The 20,623-nt window shown below is 32.9% G+C and overlaps 2 protein-coding genes across 2 annotated transcripts in view; one reads left to right on the forward strand and one right to left on the reverse strand.

Annotated features, from left to right (window-relative positions):
- The window catches only part of LOC149076581 (DNA excision repair protein ERCC-6-like), a 53,019-nt gene extending 43,262 nt beyond the window's left edge, over positions 1 to 9,757 (forward strand). Inside the window, exons 18-21 of the mRNA XM_089244167.1 lie at positions 960 to 1,142; positions 3,672 to 4,306; positions 7,248 to 7,297; positions 8,115 to 9,757. Of these exons, the coding sequence (XP_089100293.1) occupies positions 960 to 1,142; positions 3,672 to 4,306; positions 7,248 to 7,297; positions 8,115 to 9,426 (2,180 nt within the window). The 3' untranslated portion in view covers positions 9,427 to 9,757. The remainder of the gene's footprint in view (positions 1 to 959; positions 1,143 to 3,671; positions 4,307 to 7,247; positions 7,298 to 8,114) is intronic.
- Positions 9,758 to 12,352: 2,595 nt separating this feature from the next.
- CHOp24 (transmembrane p24 trafficking protein CHOp24) lies at positions 12,353 to 20,618 on the reverse strand. The gene is made up of 4 exons (XM_089244170.1): positions 20,313 to 20,618; positions 17,955 to 18,147; positions 14,377 to 14,484; positions 12,353 to 12,507 (listed from the first exon to the last, which is right to left on the reverse strand). Exons 1-4 carry the CDS (start codon positions 20,502 to 20,504, stop codon positions 12,383 to 12,385), a joined length of 618 nt encoding a protein of 205 aa, XP_089100296.1. The 5' UTR covers positions 20,505 to 20,618; the 3' UTR covers positions 12,353 to 12,382.
- Between the last annotated feature and the right edge of the window lie 5 nt (positions 20,619 to 20,623).

Genomic DNA, 20,623 nt, shown 5'->3' on the forward strand with positions numbered 1-20,623 from the left:
ATAAATGTATTTATTGATGAAATAAATGTTCAAGCCTGTCTGTATTGTTACTTAACCTTTCTAAAATTTTGAATCAAGATGCTGAAACTTGATTATTATTTTCCAATTTTGCACGTTATTTCTTTTGTATTATTTTGAAGTTCAAAAGTACTGAATTTTATTCAAAAAATGAAATTATATATGATCTTCTCACAGTCACAGTAAAAGTTTTTTATAATGACAGCTCACAATCATGGAAAAATTTTTCATTATATTTTCTTACTCATAAATTAATTTCAATTTTTCATTCTCTCAGGTAATAAATTATCAAACATTTCTGATTTATCTCTGTTGTAATAGGCTGCCATATTAGCATATGAATAAGATGAAATTAATTTGTGGCTCACAGCAGTGGATTCTCTAAATTTTTTTTTTTTGCATAAAATTTTGTATTCTTAAACTCATTTAGCGAACTGATAAAACAATAAATTCTCAAGTATTATCTTGCTGCTCAATTTCATAGCTTTATGGAGTCGACTTATGAAGAGTTAGTATCTTTCCACTAATTGGGAAGATTTTTTTTCACAAACACTGGCAATGAAAGATGACCATGTGTGACTGGAAGTAACAAAAGTTAGGTCATGTCAGTGTATTGGTAAAGCCTAAAGATCAGAGAAGGGTGAAAAATTTTGACTTTTTCTTTATCCATCCTTTGTTGGAAGTTCCTTACATTAATTTTTACAAGAAGCATGTGTGACGATGAGTGATAGTAATTCATCCTTAGTTTTGAAGAGAAATAGAAAAAAAATGTAGCTTTTTCAAGAATTTTGTTGACGTAAGTTGGAAATTTGGAAGCTGCTTACATATTTCCAACTTACTATAAATGCATATTTTTTGTATCCTTAACATAAGCATTTTGATAGTCAGTAGCAAATTACTTGTGCCGTACTTATCAGATTTTTACTCTAATTTGTTTCAAGGCATTAGAACTTCAGTTTTAAATGCTGAGGAAATTCCAGAAAGAGGTGCAGAAATACCAATTGTCAAGTCTTTGTTTCCCAGCTATGATTTTGGGGATCAGTCAACACCAGAATTCGACAGAAAGAAACAAAAAGTACAAATGTCAAAAGAATCGTCTCATTTTTTTGGTGGTACTGAAAAAGGTATTGCCTGATTTTATGTTCACTTTTAAATTTGTTCATTTTCTTCTGTTCTGTTGCTTATTATTGCGATATGAAATGGAGTATAAGTATTAAATGAAATTAACTTAAATGACAGGCTATTTATTGATAGTGTTATTAATAATAATGTTATTTCTAATGTCTCTCCAGCTTTGTCATTGAGGCTAGTTGGCAAGTTTCATGCTATAGGCAGAAGAAAAACATTGTTAAAATTGTCGCGTTGACATAGAAAAGCATGTAAGTCACAAAAATCAAATGTTACAGGATAAGCAAAAAGGTTTGTGCCAAAGCCCTCACATTTAATGCTAACACCATTCTTTAGAGAGCTATGGAAACTAAACTATTTCTTCTAGCAACTTTTTTTACCACTGGCATAGTTCTTATTATCTTATCTTAAAAAAAAAAAAAAACAGTGTTTTTTGTGACTTACATGTCAATGCAATAATTGTCTTAACAAAAATGGACACCTCCCACATTTCTTAATATGAAGTATTGTTTTTTTTCTTTATTTCTAAATGTGATTGAAATAATTTTGAACACAAACTATGATTGATTGATTATATTTTAGGATGTACAGTAAAACCCCTCTTTTGCTGATAATAACGGGGCAAAAAAAAATTCATCGGCAAAAGAATGGGGCGACTGTTAATCGGGGGTTCAAAAATGCATACTTTATATACAGCCAAACCTGTTATAGTGAACCGTCTGCGGACCCAATAAGTTCATCATAACACAACATTCACTACATCCAAATTTGTTGAAACATTGATATTTCTTAGCATTTGATGATGGTTCTGTTGAAAAAATTCACTGCGATAACACAATTTACTAATAAATTATTAATAACTAAAATAGACAATCAAATACCAGAAAGGAAGAATTTTGAAGTAGTATTTATTTTTACATCCTATGGAAAAAATTTGTTATTTTTAATTGAATACATTTCGATTTTAAGTAAAGCTTAAATATAAGCTTTAAATCAATTTTCTTATCAACGATTAGAAAAGAGTCCCAATCTTTTTTTGTACTCATTTTCTGTAGAAAGAAAAGTATTCAGAATGTTTGCAGCCACTTTCATTTCAGATATTGAAGGTATTGACATTTCTTTCTTTTTCTGATGGTAAGGAATCTTCTTTATAAGCATCATTCTTTTGCTTTATTTCGGATACGATGCCATCGATAGGAATATCTGAAGTACACACATAGACACCGAAACCTAGGGGATGAGACCATTTGAGCACCTCCATCCCAATAAATTTTGTAAAGGGGCCGAGTACCCCAATATTTTCTGCAAAAACAATGCTATGCACCTTCCCTCTCCCGTGGATGCACTCCTGTGTATATGAGACAACCAGCAACTTTTGCCCCCTTTAATGTTTTCTTCCTGTCATGCCTCTGAGTACACATGTCATTATCACAAGATTCGGAGTGTTGATTTTCATCTCTAGGAAGAAGATTTACCATGCTTTTTCAGCCATATAGCGATCGGTATGTTTTCATCTTCAGCATCCGTAATACCATTTGTTCCAGTACATTCTTGGAAAGACCCGCATGTCAAAAGCAGTTGCAAATTGTTGCATCTGTGAGCAGTGATGATCATGTGATTTTTTTGTGAATCCTGGTATAGAACAACAGAATCAAGTTCTTTACCCACCAATAGATGGTGCCTTCATTTCCCACTCAACTCCATTGGTTGGAAATTGCAGCATGGCGATATATGACTGTAGTTGGTGTGCAGCGAAGTAGTGGATGATTCCTAGAAATGGCTAGGAGGGTGAAAGAGTGGGATTTGACATGAAAGTTAAAGAATGTTCTCTTTCAGGATTCTAATATGTGTGTAAGCATACCTTTGAAAAATTAGAAAAAAATCTGCCGAAGGGATATTTAATTTACTATAAGCAGACTTTCATTTTCTCAGCAGTTAACTATAAGCATTTAAAATAACATTGGTTAAATAGGTGTTCAGTTGGGACCACTGAAAAAGTTCACTATAACCAAAAGTTCACTATAGCAAGGTTCGACTGTACAAAGGAAATAATTATTTGGCCTTAAAAGAGGGATGGCACATCTGAGGGGTGATCATTAAGAGGGGGTTTTACTGTATATGCTTATCAATCAAGAACTGATTTATGAATTATGGGTACAAATTATGTTTATTGAATAATGAAACATTTTCACCCAATACAAAATTGTTTACTTAATCACATTATAAATGAAATTACTCTTATTTCCGATAAATAAACTGTTGGTATTTATAACCACCATTTAAAAAATGATGGTGGAAGAGGGAGAGCTTTTGTAGAAACTATGCAGCCTCTTATAAGCCTGACGACCCTGGTCTATTGCGATTATGGACAATTAACTACCATTTTACTCATTTTAGGGGCAAGTGTGTGTGTATACCTAACAGTCTATATGAAAATCTAGTGTATGTGAAGTTAGTGCTGCCATCTATATTATACACATTTTATTTTTCACAAGTTAATTTTCAAATATATTTATTTTAAACAGGTGATGTCAAAAATGACAAAACTGCTAATGGAACAATTACATTAGATAAAAGTGTCGTTGATGACACCACAGAGCCTCAGTCAAAAAATACTTCGCATTCACCTGTAAATTATCTTGTCAATAATTCACCTGCAGAAATCAACAAACAAGATTTACCATTGGAAAAAACGCCTGTGGATAAAACTCTTGAAGCATATGTCTCAGCTTGTAGTTCGAGATCTTTTGGGGAAAGTAATTTCCTGGAACAATCAGCAGAAGGCAACAGAAAAAGTGTTGTAGTTAGCACTGATTTTGAAAACTTGGTTGATGATGGTAAAGAAAATGTAAACAGTCATCGTTATTCAATGGTGAGCAGTAATTCATTTGATATTTCTTCCAGAGAGGTTCTCTCTGAGCTAGAGAACAGCAATGTTAACAAAAGCACTCCTATACAAGGAAAGAAAATCTTGGATTCTAGCAATTATTCTTCTTCAGTTCCACATGGAGGTGGAAATCAATCATTGGAAAACATTCACCTTACGAAAACTTCTAGTCTCAGAAAATCAACATTGTTGAATGAGCAGTGCTCATCTCTCATCCAAATGCAGAAAGATTCACCAAATTACAAATTTGAAGACTTTCCTTTGTTTGACGAGGTACTTCAATTTAATTTTCTTTTCTCCATTAATTTCACATTACTGAAATTTAATGACAAAAAAAGGGTAGTGCCTGGTAATGTTGTGGTTAGCAACTCGCTATTGGTTCACCAGAAAATGGAGGTTTCTTTAAATGTGTCATGAATGAATAGTAATTTCAAATCAACTTAAAAATGCAGGTCTTGATATGCTTTTCCCCTTTTTTGTAAAATGATGTTGGTGTTATAAAAATGATTGAATGGATCTTTTTCATCTCCTTATTTTTTTTTTTGTTCAAAAGTTAAATTTTGTCTACTTTCATAAAAAACATATTGCTCTATTGTGTTTAGATTTCATTCTGGAGTTCATAAATGTTTTGTTACACACATATAAATTATATAAAGATGTGAAATTCTACTGAAATATCGTCTGTTAAATACAGTGTGGTGCTGATTTCTTTTATTGTATAATTAGCAGGCTTGACAAATGCCAGGTTGCCATGGTGAGGTGATTTCACACTAGAATGACAGGCATTTCAAACTACCTAGAACGACGATAGCTGTCATTTTCATTGCAATAGGGAAAAAAACCAAATTATTTTTCCTTACCGAAACTTCTTACAACCATATCTATTGTCTCTGACTTATTTTTGCAATAAACCCTGACTAACGTGCCGATTTTTTAATTTTGAAGAAAAGGGCTTGTTATGATAAAGACTAATCCTGTGTTTTTTTACTTTAAAAAGAGGTGTGACTATGATTTTTTGAGCTCTTGCAATTCATGTCTTCATCTTCACTTGGCAGTCCACTGACAAGGTTTGAAGTATAATACACTTGAGAAATTTGCAATGACATTGCATGAGCGGAGTGAAAAAACGGCATTGCCACCAAATCTTGAGCAGTTTAAAATACATACGTAAGACAGCTTTCAGATTCCGATCACATTGTGTACTAAATGCATGCATTTTGCCGAAAATATCTATGACACTCATCAATAGAGCAATAAAATTTCATAATTTCTGGCAGAAATTTCCTTTTTCCACAATTTCAATTTTGTGTGCGTAACAACTGAAGAATTAGTTGTGCTCAGTTGAAAGCATGATATATGGTAAAATAATAGCTCCCCACATCATCTAGCAGGGTCCCCTAGGCTTTGGTAGGAAAATTTCACTATAAATTCACTACAATGATATTGTGGTGGTATCTATAGAGAGAGAGAGAGAAAAAAGAAAAAAAGAATTGTCTTTTTTTTGGAAGATTTCTTTCATCATGTACCAGAGAATGCAATGCAGTAAAAGCGCAAAGATTTATTGAAACACATTAAATAAATTGATTAACATCTGACGGCAAACTTCTTCAAAAGAGTAAACTTTGAATGGTACAAAATGGGTACTGGGTATACACCAGGGCAGAACATCTGCTTCCTCAATATTAAGGTTCATTTAAGAAGAATGTCCATTTCAGCATTTTTTGCAATCACATTAGTTATAATCTCTATAGCAGTCAAAATGACCATTACTGCCATTCTAGGTAGAACTTCATTTTACAACTAAACTAAGAAACCTAGAACACTTATATTTAAGGAATTTAAGAGCCTTAACAAGATGAGAAAAGTTGCGAAATTTCAAGAACCCGAGATGAATCATTTGGATCACATGTCAAAGTAGCTTTGCAGTAAAAATTACCACTTCCGTCGTTCTAGTGTTGAAAAATCAGTGTTAAGATTTTTACGTGATTGCTAAATCAGAATCCCAGGATGATTCGAAAATTTCAAAATTTATGTCAGTGTAAAAAAGGAATCCAAGTCCCTGAAAAAGCCTAAAAATAGATTATTTTGGGAAGTTGTAAAAAAAATGTTTTGGTCCCCCTAAAAGATTTCCCCCGATTTATCAATCCATTGTAATTAGCAGCAACCAATAAGTTTTTTATTTTCAGTGATATTTTTTCTATCCTTTAAAATAAATTTTGAATTTTTATAATTTGTCATTGAAATTTTTCTTCCATGTATATTATGGGTTGGTTACTCAGGAAAGACTACATATGTAAATTTGAGCTAGTGCTTTTTTTTCATTCTTTTTTGTAACTAATACAAGATCTGTTTGTTTTCTGTGGTTTAATGTCATGCTCACAGTAAAAGAAAATTCAGTGAATGTCACAAAAAAAGTGATAGCAGCATATGGGAAATGCATCTTTATCTCTGAAGTATTCAAATGAAAGAGAAGTCAACAATTTTTTAGAGACACTGTAATTTATACATTGTTATTTATTTTGTTTATAATATCATCGTTATTTTTTATGAAATAAATTTACATATACTGTCAGGGATTGGCAAATTCCAAGCTCCAGGTCGTCATAACGAATAAAAATGGGCATTGGTGCCTAAAATTTTCTATGTGTGATTATTAAAGTCAGAACAACATAAAATTTTTGCCAGCATGAATACCATCATAAAAAGAAGTTAGCAAGCCTGGCAAAGTAGGAAAAAAGGTTGCTTTCTAAAAAATTTGGCTGGCACCTAAATTTTTTTTGATTTGCCAAGCTCTGTATACCCTTCAACATAGGTGGATACAGAGAGGGGGTGATCCTCCCTTTCACTAAAAAAGTGTTTATTAGTGGCTCCCAAAGCAGAATATCTGAAAATTGTGGCATATGCCAAAGAACAATCAGTGCTGTTGCAGGCGAATCTCAGAATTTTAAGAAAAGTTTAGAAAACACTAGTACGGAAATATCTACAGCAGAACAGTTAATTAAAGCTGGGGGGGGGGGGGGCTCATTGCAGAACAGTGCAAAACGTTCTTTATAAAAATGACATAGGTGGAAGGGTAGTTGTACCCCCCAGATAAATATTGTCATTATAATCATTTTATAACTTAATAAATATGGGGTTTCAATAATTCTGTTATTTCTTGTTCAAATATGTCTTGTTTGAAAATAAATCTAAACGTGCCTTAATTTTTATCTAGGTGGTACCCAGAACAATGGGGGAATCATCTAAGAGAAAATCTTGTGCTAAGTAAGTTCCTTTATTTATTTGGAAAAATACATAGACACTTCTAACAAATACACATAAATTCATGTTTTTAATTAGTTCAACTAATGAAAAAAACAAGTAATTTTTTTTTCAAAAATCATTTGTCAAAAATCAAAGATAAAACAACAGACTGGAAAAAAATTATTTTACATCATATTTTGTGTATTATCCTTGGAGTTTAAAGGGGAAGAACTAAGTTTTATATATATATCTCAGTTATACAGCTGTGGTATCTAGCTAACAAAACCTAAATTAAAAAAAAAAAACCCTGGTATATAATTTTCTATTTCTCGTGATATTAATATTCATGTTTGATTAGTATTTGCATAACCTATTATCTGACTAATTAATTTCCTTTTTTCCCCTTTCTTAAAAGTTTGAAACTAATAAAATATATTTTCCTGATTAAAATTTTTTATGACTACATTGAAACTGATTTCACACATCATGTTCTTAACCGTGTTTTTAAATCCGACAAAAAAAATATATAATTGAAATAATTACTACATAGTTTTCAAATATTGAAATAATTCGGTCGAAATTTGGCACGACGTCTTATTCCGTCATACGCAGATGACTGGTGTTAATGTCAGTGGATTAGTTTCAATCTCACTTTAAGCGTGTTTATTTTTTAAAACATTTCTAGTACCCTAGAAACTGTGCCATTACACCTTTTGTATGAGGAACTGCCTTTTTTTTTTTTAAATTATCAAAGTTTGCAGCTCTTTTTATTTGATTGCTTTTTGTACCTCTGTGTGGTTATATATCTTTTGGTTTTTGATCTTCTAAATTTTTTTAGCCCAAGAATAAGCGCTGTAGTGCTGTCTGACAGTGATTCCAGTATGAAAAGCTCTCCCAGTGGACAGTACAGTGCTGAAATCATCGTTTCAGACAGTGAAGACTCTGCAGTTGATGAAAGTTATACTGGAAGTGGATACTTAGAAGAGAGCAGTGCTTCTGAAAAAACTTCATCTGTGAAAACGCCAGACAGAAACCATAATTTTATTGAAGTGGAGCACTGGCAATCCACTGGCAAGACAGCTAAACTTGTTTCTAGAAAAACAGTACCATCCACTTTCAGTAGACATGAGTCACCTGACCCAAAATGTGAAATAGAAGAAGCAATGGATTCCTCCGAGTTGAGCAAGAGTGGTGCGTCAAATTCCAGGTCCCAAATGAATGAAGTTCCAAATCAAGTTTTGGATCAATATGAAACTCATTCAAATCAAATGCTGTCTGATTATGTCATGAACTACGAGGAGAAATGCCTAAATGTAGAGAAGAATCACTTTGCCAAATCTGATATTCCTAGCATCCAAGGAAATTATGAATTACTGAATTCATCAATTTCAGGTGAAAATTTAATTGAAACAAGCAGATTATCAAAATGTAATCCTGTGAGCTGTGGTGTAGGCAGGCTAGAATCCAATATATCTTCGGTGACAACTCCTTCAAAAAATGTGCTTCCAATGTTTCAGTCACCTTTGAAATATGCACCAGATTTTCAGAATTCTTTAAATATTTGTTCACCAAAGTCAGAGTATGGCACGAAATATAAATTGCTTGGAAGTGCTGTGAAGCGAATAACTCCCATGAGGGTAGTCAATGAAAAACCATCACCTAAAAAGACACCTTTTGAAAAAGCTGTTGAGAAATCTGTAGAACTTCAACCAATAACACCTAAAAAAAATGAAGTCTCTCTAATGAGTGAGGCTGATTATGATAGCCCTCTACTGTCTGTCAAGAAGACAAACAGAAAGATAATTTCTGAATCTGAGAGTGATGAAGAAGATACGCACACTGCTTCTACTGAGGCTATTGCTGATAAAGGAAACAAATATAATGAACAAGATGTATCATATGAATCAGATGTGTTTGAGATGAGCCAGAATTCTTCATTAAAGCCCAGCATTCTCAAGTCTGAGGGTGGGAAAGTACACACCAAAATACACAGTGAAGTTAATGAATCAAAGGATATTAATTATGAGTCACAATCTGTTGAGAGTGATTTGAGTGGCACTGATCTCGATGAATCAAGTGAAACTGATTTTCAGTCAGAAAATATTTCCCCAGAATCTGATAACCAACAAGAATTAGATCATAGTGAGTGAGAATTTCCTATAAATGAAAAGGATATTGACAAAATCTTTCTGAGTGCATATTGTTTGAAGATGACGAAAGTGTTCGAGTTGGAACATCTATTAGTTCCACTGAAATATATACATATTTTGAATAGTTTTGTTTTAAATATGGCCTAAAATTAGAGAGAGATATTATATTTTTATTCCATTGTTTGTTTTGAGGTTTTCTTTCTCCCATTAATATGTCAATTTTATTTTCTGAGCATTTCCATAAAATTTGATCTATACAAATACAATGTATATGCACTGCTGTCTTGCACATAAAATTATACTTTTCAGTAAAGCTCATTTGTATACATGCATTATTTTATTGGAAACAAATACATATAAACAGGATGCATAAGCATCCTGCAAATGGAGGCAGTTACAGGTAGGTCTATGCAGCTTAGATAAAAAAAATGTAGTTAAGTGCATCAAATAGCTGCGTGTAAAATAATTTGGAAGGAAAATGTTATATCAGGGGATGTACCACCTTCTGATTCTTAATAAGAATCCGCTTCTTAGCTATGGATTTGATCTTTAGTTAAGAATTAAGAGGGAACTTTGCTACCACATTCTTAACTAAGAATCGTTTTTGTTCCATAATTAAGAATCGAGTTAAGAACCAAGGCTACCCACTTCTTAGCTTGATTCTTAGTAAACAATTTTTTTCTTCTATATGCGAGATAACTTAAATTCTTTTTTTGATCCATATTTTAAAAAATGGAAAAAAAAACTAACAATGCAATCGTCAGACTTTTTAAGTTATCTGAAGGTTGTGTGGGAGAATTGAAAACAAGTGTTAGTCTATACGAAGCACATATATGTTGATAATAGTGATAAAATATCGGATTATTTCAATAAAGTTTGATAAATTTTGCTACATTTATCATATTTACCAGTAATTATGCATAATTCTCAAATTTTCAATCCATAAATATCATGATTGAGTCGTAAATACAGGGGTGGGAACTCTGCGCCAAAACTAATATCTTGCGCCATCCTGCTCCAATCGCGTATTTTCTAATTTTTCTGCGCCAAATAGCGAATTTTGCTTCAGTATGCCCGGAATTTCTGAAAGGACGCCAAAAAAATTGTTCCTACTAGCCACGAAACGTTTCTTTACGAGAGAGAAGAGCGTGTTTTATTCCACTATACTTAAACTATCGGTCCGTGATCGTGGAACTGAAGATGGCTTGCAATGCCTTTCAGCTTTAAAGTGCAAATTCGAGTGTTTCCGTTAAAAAAAAAAAGTCGTCACTGGAAGCAGCAGAAATTACTGTAGTCGATTGTCATTGTGTTAAATCCCGATGTTTCGTAAAAAAAATTTTCATTCCGGGAGTAAAAACCGCATGTCCGCCGAATTACGGATGTTAGTTTAGAAACGTTGCCGAATAACGAGCGTTAAATCGTCAATCTCGCCAAATAGCGAGTTTCAGATCGCCAATCTCGCCAAATAGCGAGTTTCAGATCGCCAATCTCGCCAAATAATGAGTGCTGAATCGCCAAACATCGAGTTGATTGTTCCGAAATTCTCTCCCATTTTGCAACAATTTCTTTCCAAGTATAAAAAAATTATAAATTTTTTTTAGCTCATTTGAAGTGCTGCTGTTCAAGGCAGCAAATAGTGCCCTCAGTAAGCAAAAATCATCTTAAATAGACAGGTGCAAAAAATTTTATGACAGCCACTCTTTCAAATAAGGTGTCAAAAGCCTAAAACACAAAAATCAAGCTGACGAAAAGATGTTTGATAACAAAAGACAGTGCAGTTTATTTTGAAAAGGGTTGAGGGTTAACGAAAATATTGTTAATTTCACTGTTCCAATTTATAAATATCTGCTCCGAATCTCATATTTTGCTGCTCCAAAATGGACTTAGTCACTTCCCACCCCTGTAAATATAATTTTTTTCATATCACAGGAACTTGTAGATTTGAAATTTTTTATTCGTTTAAAACTTGAGAGAAAATTGAATTTTTCCCACAAAATATGTAAGATGATGCTCTAATTGGGCGAAATATAATTGTACATAAATTAAAAATCATTATTACACTGTTGCTGTGTTAGTTTTTTTCACATGCTTCGGTGTACGTGAAAAAGCCAACATTACAGAAGCGATGACCATTTTTAATATTGATGTATTATCTGATCACTATATTATTTACCACGAAGCAGCTATGCAATACATCACCACGTTCAATTCACCATGACAATTAATTTAAAGAAACATTAACAATAATTTTTATAATATGCTTAGTCTTGTAATGTTAGCTTCACTTACATAATGTAAACACGTTGATGACTCATTTATAGCATAAACCATGGTTTGACAATTATGCATAATGACCTACAAATGTGATTGGTATATGAGCAAAATTTATCAACTTACCGAAATGGCTGGTGATTATTCATATAATAACAGCTCTTTATCACTTTCACCATAACATATATAGCATAGTCCCTCTTCATGGAGGGTGGCAGGGATCCATCCCAGTGTACGTGGGATGAATCTTTGATTCGGATGATTAAGTATGGATATGTTTGTTTTTTACTGCAACGTGTTAAAAAAAAATTATGTATTCACATTTGCTGAAATAATCTCCGCCATTTTTTCAGGCCAGCGTCCCTCTAAAATTTCTTTTCCTCTCCATCTCGTCAACAGGTTAATTTTTAGCTGGGCGTTGATTGGCCAATGGCGAAATTCCCCAAAAAGGGAAATTTATCAGCCTGTCCATCGTCACGTGACCTTAAGAATAACTTTTAACAATCAAACCGTGGTTGCATTCCGAGCTCGATTCTTAACGTGATTCTTACAAAAACATGGCTTCTTGGTAAACAATTTATATATATCTTAATTGACATAAGTATACACTGAAATATATGTTGTAATCAAAATGCAAGAAATGAATAAAAAAAAATAAGGTGGAAAATGTTTTAATAAAAAATGACTATACAACTCTCCTGACTTCGAAAAAACGTTTAAGGTAGTAAACTTGACCAAGTGTCATTGTCACCAGAACTACAGCTTCAAAGAAGGCCCACATCACAACACGGGAATTTGTGTTTTCATTTACTGGAAATGGGAGAAAAAACTCAGACATAATATACATGAGCATTATAAAAGGATAAGTAACACAGAGTTCTGTTTAACCTACAAAACCTTTTAACCCTTAAATACACAATTTTGTTTTAAATGTTGATTCTCTTTCAACCTTTAAATTCAAAGAATGAACTCAAAATACAATGTAACCTCACTATAGCAATACTCTGCAGACGAAAAATTGTTCTAGAGGGATTATCATATCGAGAGGCAGCAGTTGAACATAAGAGTATATATTCAATAGAAACAAGACTTGAAAAAATTATTATATCGAGTACCGTTGTAGTGAGGTTTCATGAATATATTTTAATAAATCAAATTTTTGTGGATTTACAGATATACACAGAAATTTATTTTAAAAAAATCTGTACGCTTTCCAGACTCCTCTATGAACATTGAAACTACCGTATATACTCGTGTATAAGCCGAGTTTTTTTGTGGAAAAATTCGTTCCTCAAGTGGGGGGGTCGGCTTATACTCGGGTCAGTTTTTGATGAGAAAATTTCGACCCCACAATCAGTAGTCATTTTTGTAGTAGTGTTCGAGAAACTGGCATTATTGGTATGGGATATGCTTAAAACCCCGATAATGTCACAAACGAGGCAAAGAAATCGAAAACATCATTGGCTTTGATACCAGGTGGGCTAATGTCAATTGTAAAGCCTTATGTGAGCATCAACGTCTTTCAAAGACCATTTGAGGAATTTATGGATCGAATGTGGATGAGTTCCTGTAATAAAGAAAATACTAAAAAGTTGTGCCTTGAAGAAACCTGACATTGTCCTAGTGTGCCAATGGGTACATGAGGAGTGGAATTCTGTTTCCACCGATCCTTCAAAAAGTGTTGCATCAGCAATGCGATGGACGGAACTGAAGATGATATCCTCTTTGAAAGTGACAATGGCGATGGCAGCCCAGATGAAGATGAAAACAAAGATGCCACACCCCCTATGATGGATTACGATGAGCTTGGAGACTCAGAAGAAACGGATTAAAAAGTTTGAATCGTTTTCTATTGTAAATTTTCGTAAACTATTAATTTTGCATGAAAATATAAGAATTTTTTTTCTCTGAAATGCATGGATTTTTTGGGGGTCGGCTTATACACGGGTTTTCAATTTATTGCGATTTTGGTGGTCCTGAAGTGGGGGGGTCGGCTTATATACGAGTATATACGGTAATTAAAAATATAATAGAATTTTTTCTTTTCTTATAATTTTCGAAAAATAAGTTTCCAGGATATGCACTGAAAAACTAACCATTTCTTCACAAACTATTTTCAGGAAGTTTTCTCAATTAAAAAAAAAAAATTACACACATTTAACAATCCCTTTTAACTTAAAATTCAGTTTTTCTTTGTGATTAATACAACTTGAGATTGACATGTTTTCTTGCAATAACATCTGCAAAAATGCAATTATTAATTCATGGTGAAAATATACACTGCCCATTGAAACTTTAGCGATTTCTATATTTTTTTTTATTTGCATTCCAAATCAAAAAACTAGTGTCATTCAGTTTTTTTTTCAATATGATTATGTGTAGAGATACAATATATATGATGAAATTTTAAAAAATTCTGAAGGCAAGAAATTACAGAAAATTATTTTGTTTCGTAAGTTTTCAAGATACACACTGAACTGAGAGAGTTTAATAGTGAAGAAATGGTTAAATTTTTTTTTTTAATGGCATGCTGTGCTTAACTTCATTAAAATAATTGGAACATATGTTCCCATCAGTCGTTAAAACATCAATTGATCATTCAAATAACCTTAATCAGTAAAGGTGCATATGAAATTTTAAATACCAGAGAAGAGTTAGATTTTTGTTTTGTCAACTTACTTGAGCGATGAATGCGATCTCTGACAGCCATATATTCTTGTTCATGCTTTACAGATGTCAATGAAGTAGATAATTCTTTGATCATCTCCTCCAGTTTGTTCTGATGATCTAAAATAAAAAAAACTTTCAGAAAAACTAATGCTTTTGTAATTTCAAAGAGTAGAATTGTAATCGCTTGATAAACGAAACTTTTTCCAAAAACAGCTTTTTTTTTTTATCTTATACAAGTAATTTTTTTTTCACCAAATATGAAAGAGAAACAAAGTTTTGACCAAAAAAAAAACCAGGGTTGGCAGGTTTTTGACGCATGTCAGTTTTTGACGGTTTAAACTGTCACGTCAAAAACTTCTGTCAAAAACCTCAAATACTGCTTTTCAACATATAAATTCCCATTGAAAATACGCACATTGATTGCATGTAATGCTTAGAGTGACTCTGCTGCAATACATAATGTGTAATTTTAAAATAATCTCCCCCCCCCCACATAATTATTTTGGACAATTATATACATGTATATATACTTGTAAAATATAGAATTTGAGTAGAGCATAGCATAAAACTATGGAAGGATATGTAATGTATTCATGATAGTTTCAACCTTCTAAAATTTCTTCAACTGTTTATTTATATATGAATATATATATATTTGCATATCAACATCTGCTCTACTTTTTTTTTTTTACAACAGATACATGTTTAAAAAGTTCTTTCATGCTTGCTATATATAATGATTTCTGTTATTATATTACCTAGACAATCCCAGATATTTAAAACAATATTATTATTGTACATAACATTAGAATATATATATCCAGCAATCAAAATACTAAATTATCCTAAAATATTTTCCCTGAAAAATTAATTAGTTCATTATTAGTCAAAATTTTTCATTGTTACCAGTTTCTATTCTTGGGTTTGGTGGTATATTTTTAAATGATAAGTGTTTTTTTCCCCTTCAAAAAGACCTTATAAAAGTAGCCTGAATATACATATTTTTTATATAAAGTATCTTAGTTACTTAAGTTACATTACAATATCAAAATTGCTAATTCTTACCACATTTTCTAACCTTGGGCTATGCATTCTGACGTTCTATTTTTAGAAAATTCATGAATGGGGATTGCATCACAGATCTAAATGTAGTGGTATATAATCTCACAGGGTTTTGTTTTTCTTTTTCCTTCACCAAGAAGCAGCAACAGTAGTGACTGCATTATCATGCTAGGGGCAGATGGTCTTATAATCCAATAAAGACACCAGCTGCCCTTAGAGGACAAAGACCAGTGTACTAGAGAAAAGTCCAACTTTGCTATTTATTGTTTGAATTGTAAAGTAGTGAGGATTAATATGGAAACCAATTTCAGAAATTTCATTTGATATTTTTTTATGTTTAGTGAAACCAATTTCTAAGAAATCATAAATATTTGGTCTATTATTAGTTTAAAATATAATGAATCGTGGTGGAAGGCCACAGCATATAGCCTGGCAAAATTTTGATAAAGTAGAGAAAAATGGAAAGATATATGCAAAATGCATTAATTGTGGAGTTATGCGATGTAATCGTGTGGACAGGATGAAGAGCCATATAGCTCAGTGTATTGGAAGGGGCAATGATGTTGAACAAATACCTGATGTACAAAAAGCAACTACATCAACATCTACAGAGTCCACTGCTTCATAGCCTATTATTTTGTTGGAATCAACAGAACCTGAAATTTTCACTCAAAAAAAGAAGCAAAAAATTGATGACTTCATTGTGAAATCAAATTCTGCTACAACTAAAAAAATTGATTTATTAGTGGCAAAGTTTTTTTATGCCAATAATATCCCATTCAGTGTTGTTGAACATTCAAGTTTCAAAGATCTAGTTTCTGCTTTGCGACCTGGTTATAATACCCCAAGTAGAAAAGCTTTGGCGCAGTCATTGCTTGATGAAGTTACAAGAGAGGTTGAGAAAACTGCAAAAGACAATCTCAGTGGAAAAGCTGTAACTTTAATTGAAGATGGATGGAGCAATATTCATAATGATCCAGTCATAGCTACATGTATACATTCTGAAGGTAAATCCTATTTTCTTGAAGCTGTTGAGTGTGGTGCTATTATGAAAAATGCAGAGTACCACAAGCAAATAATTGACAATTCCATACGTTTGGCCCACGATAAATATTCTTGTGAAGTAAAGGCAGTTGTAACTGATAATGCGAAAGTAATGGAGAAAGCCAGGTAACTTTTGCTTAATGAGATTGACCAAAATTTAATAGAATATGGGTGCTCTTCTCACTGGCTCAACTTACTCGGACAAGATCTAACACCTGAAGCTGTGCTCAAACAGGTGGTTAAAATACAAAAATACATTAGAAATCATCATTTGCCTTCGGGATGGCTTAATGAACATATGGGGTCAATAAAACCCCAATTACCTGGTGATACTCGATGGAAGAGTACACTTACTTGTCTTGAAACATTTTTACACAATAGGCCATTTTTTCAGAAAATAGTAGATCACAAAAATGACATTGACAAAGGAATTGTTAGTTTAATCAACAATTATAATTTATACAAACAGTGTAAAGATCTTTCATTCCAACTCAAGCCAATAAGTGTTGCATTGGATATTCGTCAAACAGATACAGCTACAATAGCTGACTTATGCCGTGTTTGGCTAAGCCTTCTCAAAGAAAATGCTCTTCAGCCTCACATTGAAAAGATACAAAACAGGATGAACCAGATTCTGAGACCATTTCATTATTTGCACCCAAAATATAAAGGTGAAGGACTGACTGATGTGCAAAGTGATTTGGCTCGCACATGGGCAACAGAGAAAATTAACGGTTGTCTGCCATTGCTAATTTCATATGAAGCGGAAGAAACTCCTTTTCCACCTTCTTATTTCAGCGCAGCAGGAAGAATGACAAACCCTGTGATTTGGTGGAAATTACTTTCTAAATGTAATGCTTTTTCAGCTGAGCCTGCATCTGAACTCATAAAACTAGCAATGCTTTTGCTGTCCAGTCCCGCCAGCTCATTCTCCATTGAACGAGTATTTTCTAACTTTGGATTTGTCCATTCAAAACTTAGAAATCGTTTAGGTGTAGAAAAATGCGCAAAATTAGTTACATGTTATCGGATGCTACGTGGTAAAAATGAACCATACTATTAATTATATATTTATTCTAGACATTTTGTACCTCAAATTCAAAATCGCAAATTATAATTAATATTTTGTTTCAATTTTAATAAATTAGTGTTTGAAAATGAAACATTGTAATATCAAAGTGCCTCATCATTAAGTTATATACCTATTCTATTCGAAACATCCCAAAGCATTCATTTAGGTTTTTGACAGTTTAAACCAGTTTTTGACACTTGTCACGTCAAAAACCAGTTTTTGAAACCCAACCCTGAAAAAAACAAATAGATTGTCATATTAATTTAGACTTTAATATTTTTGAACCAGAATTTTCAATCTCAGAAGATTTTTTAAGATGTTATTAAAACACAAAAAATGTTAAAAATTTTCAGGAATACAATAAAGACATTTTCCATGCAACTGATAAGAGAAAAAAAATTTATATTACCAGTCGCTTCAGCTTCTTGGGCTTTTGGGTCTTCACCAATATCCATCGAGAACATGACGATTTTTGGAGTCATCGTAGACATGGCGTTGCTAAAGCAATAGGTATACACACCATCAGCATGAGCAGCAAAAGTATACTTGCCATTTGATTCTCTCTCCCCTTGGTGTATGACTTTCCCACCAGGTCCCGTGATCTGCAATATTAGAGATGTAAAATTCTCAAGAATCTTTCGGAGAATATTCTCTGGTAGGACTACTATAATAAATAACTTTGAGAATATTCTTATAAGTTCTTGATGAAAATATTCTCCTATTATCTATGATATATAGTTACGCATAATATCCTTGAGAATATTCTCTGGAAGGACTACTTTCATAAATTACTGGGGAATATTCTTAAAGAAAATAAGAATTATTTTGAAGTTATTAATAATAGTCCTTCCAGAGAATATTCTTAAATATTATCCTCGATGAGAATATTTTTCAGTTACCAAACTTTTTCCAGAGAGTATTATCAAGAATATATGTAATAACATGTATTATAATAAATAATCTCGAGTAATCTAAGTAATACTTTTATACAGGCCAGCAACTAGGAACAAAATTTACTGTCTCCTCCCCTCTTCTCGCGATTTCAAATGAAAAAAAATAATGAACTCTGTGCCCTTTCTGTTCAAGAGCTCAGGCACCACACTCTTGTCTATCCCTAATTGTGACATAGATTTTCATTGCACAACCACACATGTTTATGTGTCTTTAACACGTAACATGGATAAATATACACCACAATAACAAAAAGCTAATATTAAATAATTAGCCTTTTGATAATCACGTAATAGTAATCTCTATATTATATGAGTAATTTTCATTGGACTTGTACATCGATGATGGGAGAAAGTCAGATGCCCCACACCACTACGAGGCAAATCCGCCAAGTCTCACCTCCTTGGCCCCAAGTTGAAGTGCTCCATTCAGATGGTGGGGTGGGATCATCCAAGCTTAAACACTGGCTGGTGCCATTTTGGTTGTGGGTGTATAAGTAACCCACACAAAAACAACATGCAATAAATAAAGAGGGGATGGTACTACCCCACCCCCAAACTTCACTCCGCGACAGTGGATTTGGAATTCATTTCTGCCTCACCAGATCTGTACTGAGCAGGATGGCAACATAACTAGTGATGTAAAATTCTCTAGAATAATCTTTCTCAGAATATTCTCTGGTAGGACTACAAGAATTATTCTGAAGTTATTAATAATAGTCCTTCCAGAGAATATTCTTCAGTTACCAAACTTTTTCCAGAGAGTATTATCAAGAATATATATAACAACATGTATTATAATAAATAATCTCAATAAATAACTTGAGAAGAATAATTATTTTTTATAAGAATATTCTCTAGTAATTTATAATAGTAGTCCTTTGAGAGAATATTCTCTGTATCCGTCTTTCTTCTCATGAAGAAGATGGGAATATTAATGTTTGTAGACCACAATATTAGCCACACCAAAGTTTGAAAGCTAGAAAATTAAACCAACAGGGCTGAATTGCACAACTTTTGAAGAAATGCGAGTGATGCATAATTTAAGTGTATGTGCATTGAAGAAAACAACAGCTCTGTATCTTAGAATGAAGGTGATTATATAAAAATAGCTTCCTTTATCAATCAACTTTGATTTTATTTCTTTCGTTGTGAACTTATTTCTGAAAATTTAAAACCTTAAAAAATTATTTCAAAATTAAATAATCTAAAGGTTTCTAAAATCTTCATAACCAAACTTTTAAAACCTCTCATCATGACCTGGAGAATATTCTGCTTGAACTAAAAGTTGTCATTGGGGGGAATTATTTATAAGAAAAGTGAATATTCTCGATTATTCTCCAATTTTTACATCCAGGAGAATATTCTCACCTCACATCTCTAAGCATAACCTACAAATGCCTTTAGGCTTGTTTCTAGGGATGGGTCAGTCATGGGTCTATCACATGATTGTACTGCGATGATATTAATAAAAATTGCATAAAAAGAATTTAATTTCGGCTAAACGCATCTGGATACGGATATAGAGATTAATTGTACGGCTACTTTCAACTTCGTTTTAAGCGGATACTGAATTAATATTTAAAAAAACAGTGCACGGAATATTATCTTTCTATGTTTCGACCATGACATTATGGACCCAACATCTTTAATGTGATCAAGTAAACAAACTTCACCACGCGATGGTATCGTAACCAATGACAAGAACCGCAACCATTTACCTTTCCTAGAATCACATAATCCATGTTAAGTAATGAAATTAATAGACAAGGATATCTCATGACAACACGAAATTCGCAACTGAAATGCATTATTACCTTCACGTCGATATCTAAGAATCCACCTTCCGCGACTTCAAATGTCAGACCCATTTTCGTGCCGCTGTTAACTTTGTCGAAGAAACATTCCTCAGCGTGAGCATCAACCGTTACGAAATAACTCTGCGCCTGGTGGATGGTCAGATGAAATATTAAGATGGGAAACAAAGCAATAACACTGCCGCTGTACATATTGTTCACCGTCCAAAAGTTTCTTCTATCATAAACGCTTCAAAGTTCCAGCAGACTCATTAAACAAGCTCTACCAAAACAACACGACACGTTAGGGAAATCCGGTTGACAGTCACGGT

Source organism: Pholcus phalangioides, unplaced genomic scaffold (assembly GCF_987345545.1).
Source record: "Pholcus phalangioides strain wild (caught in Gottingen) unplaced genomic scaffold, Ppha-v1.0 ptg000015l_1, whole genome shotgun sequence".
Lineage (NCBI taxonomy): Eukaryota > Metazoa > Arthropoda > Arachnida > Araneae > Pholcidae > Pholcus > Pholcus phalangioides.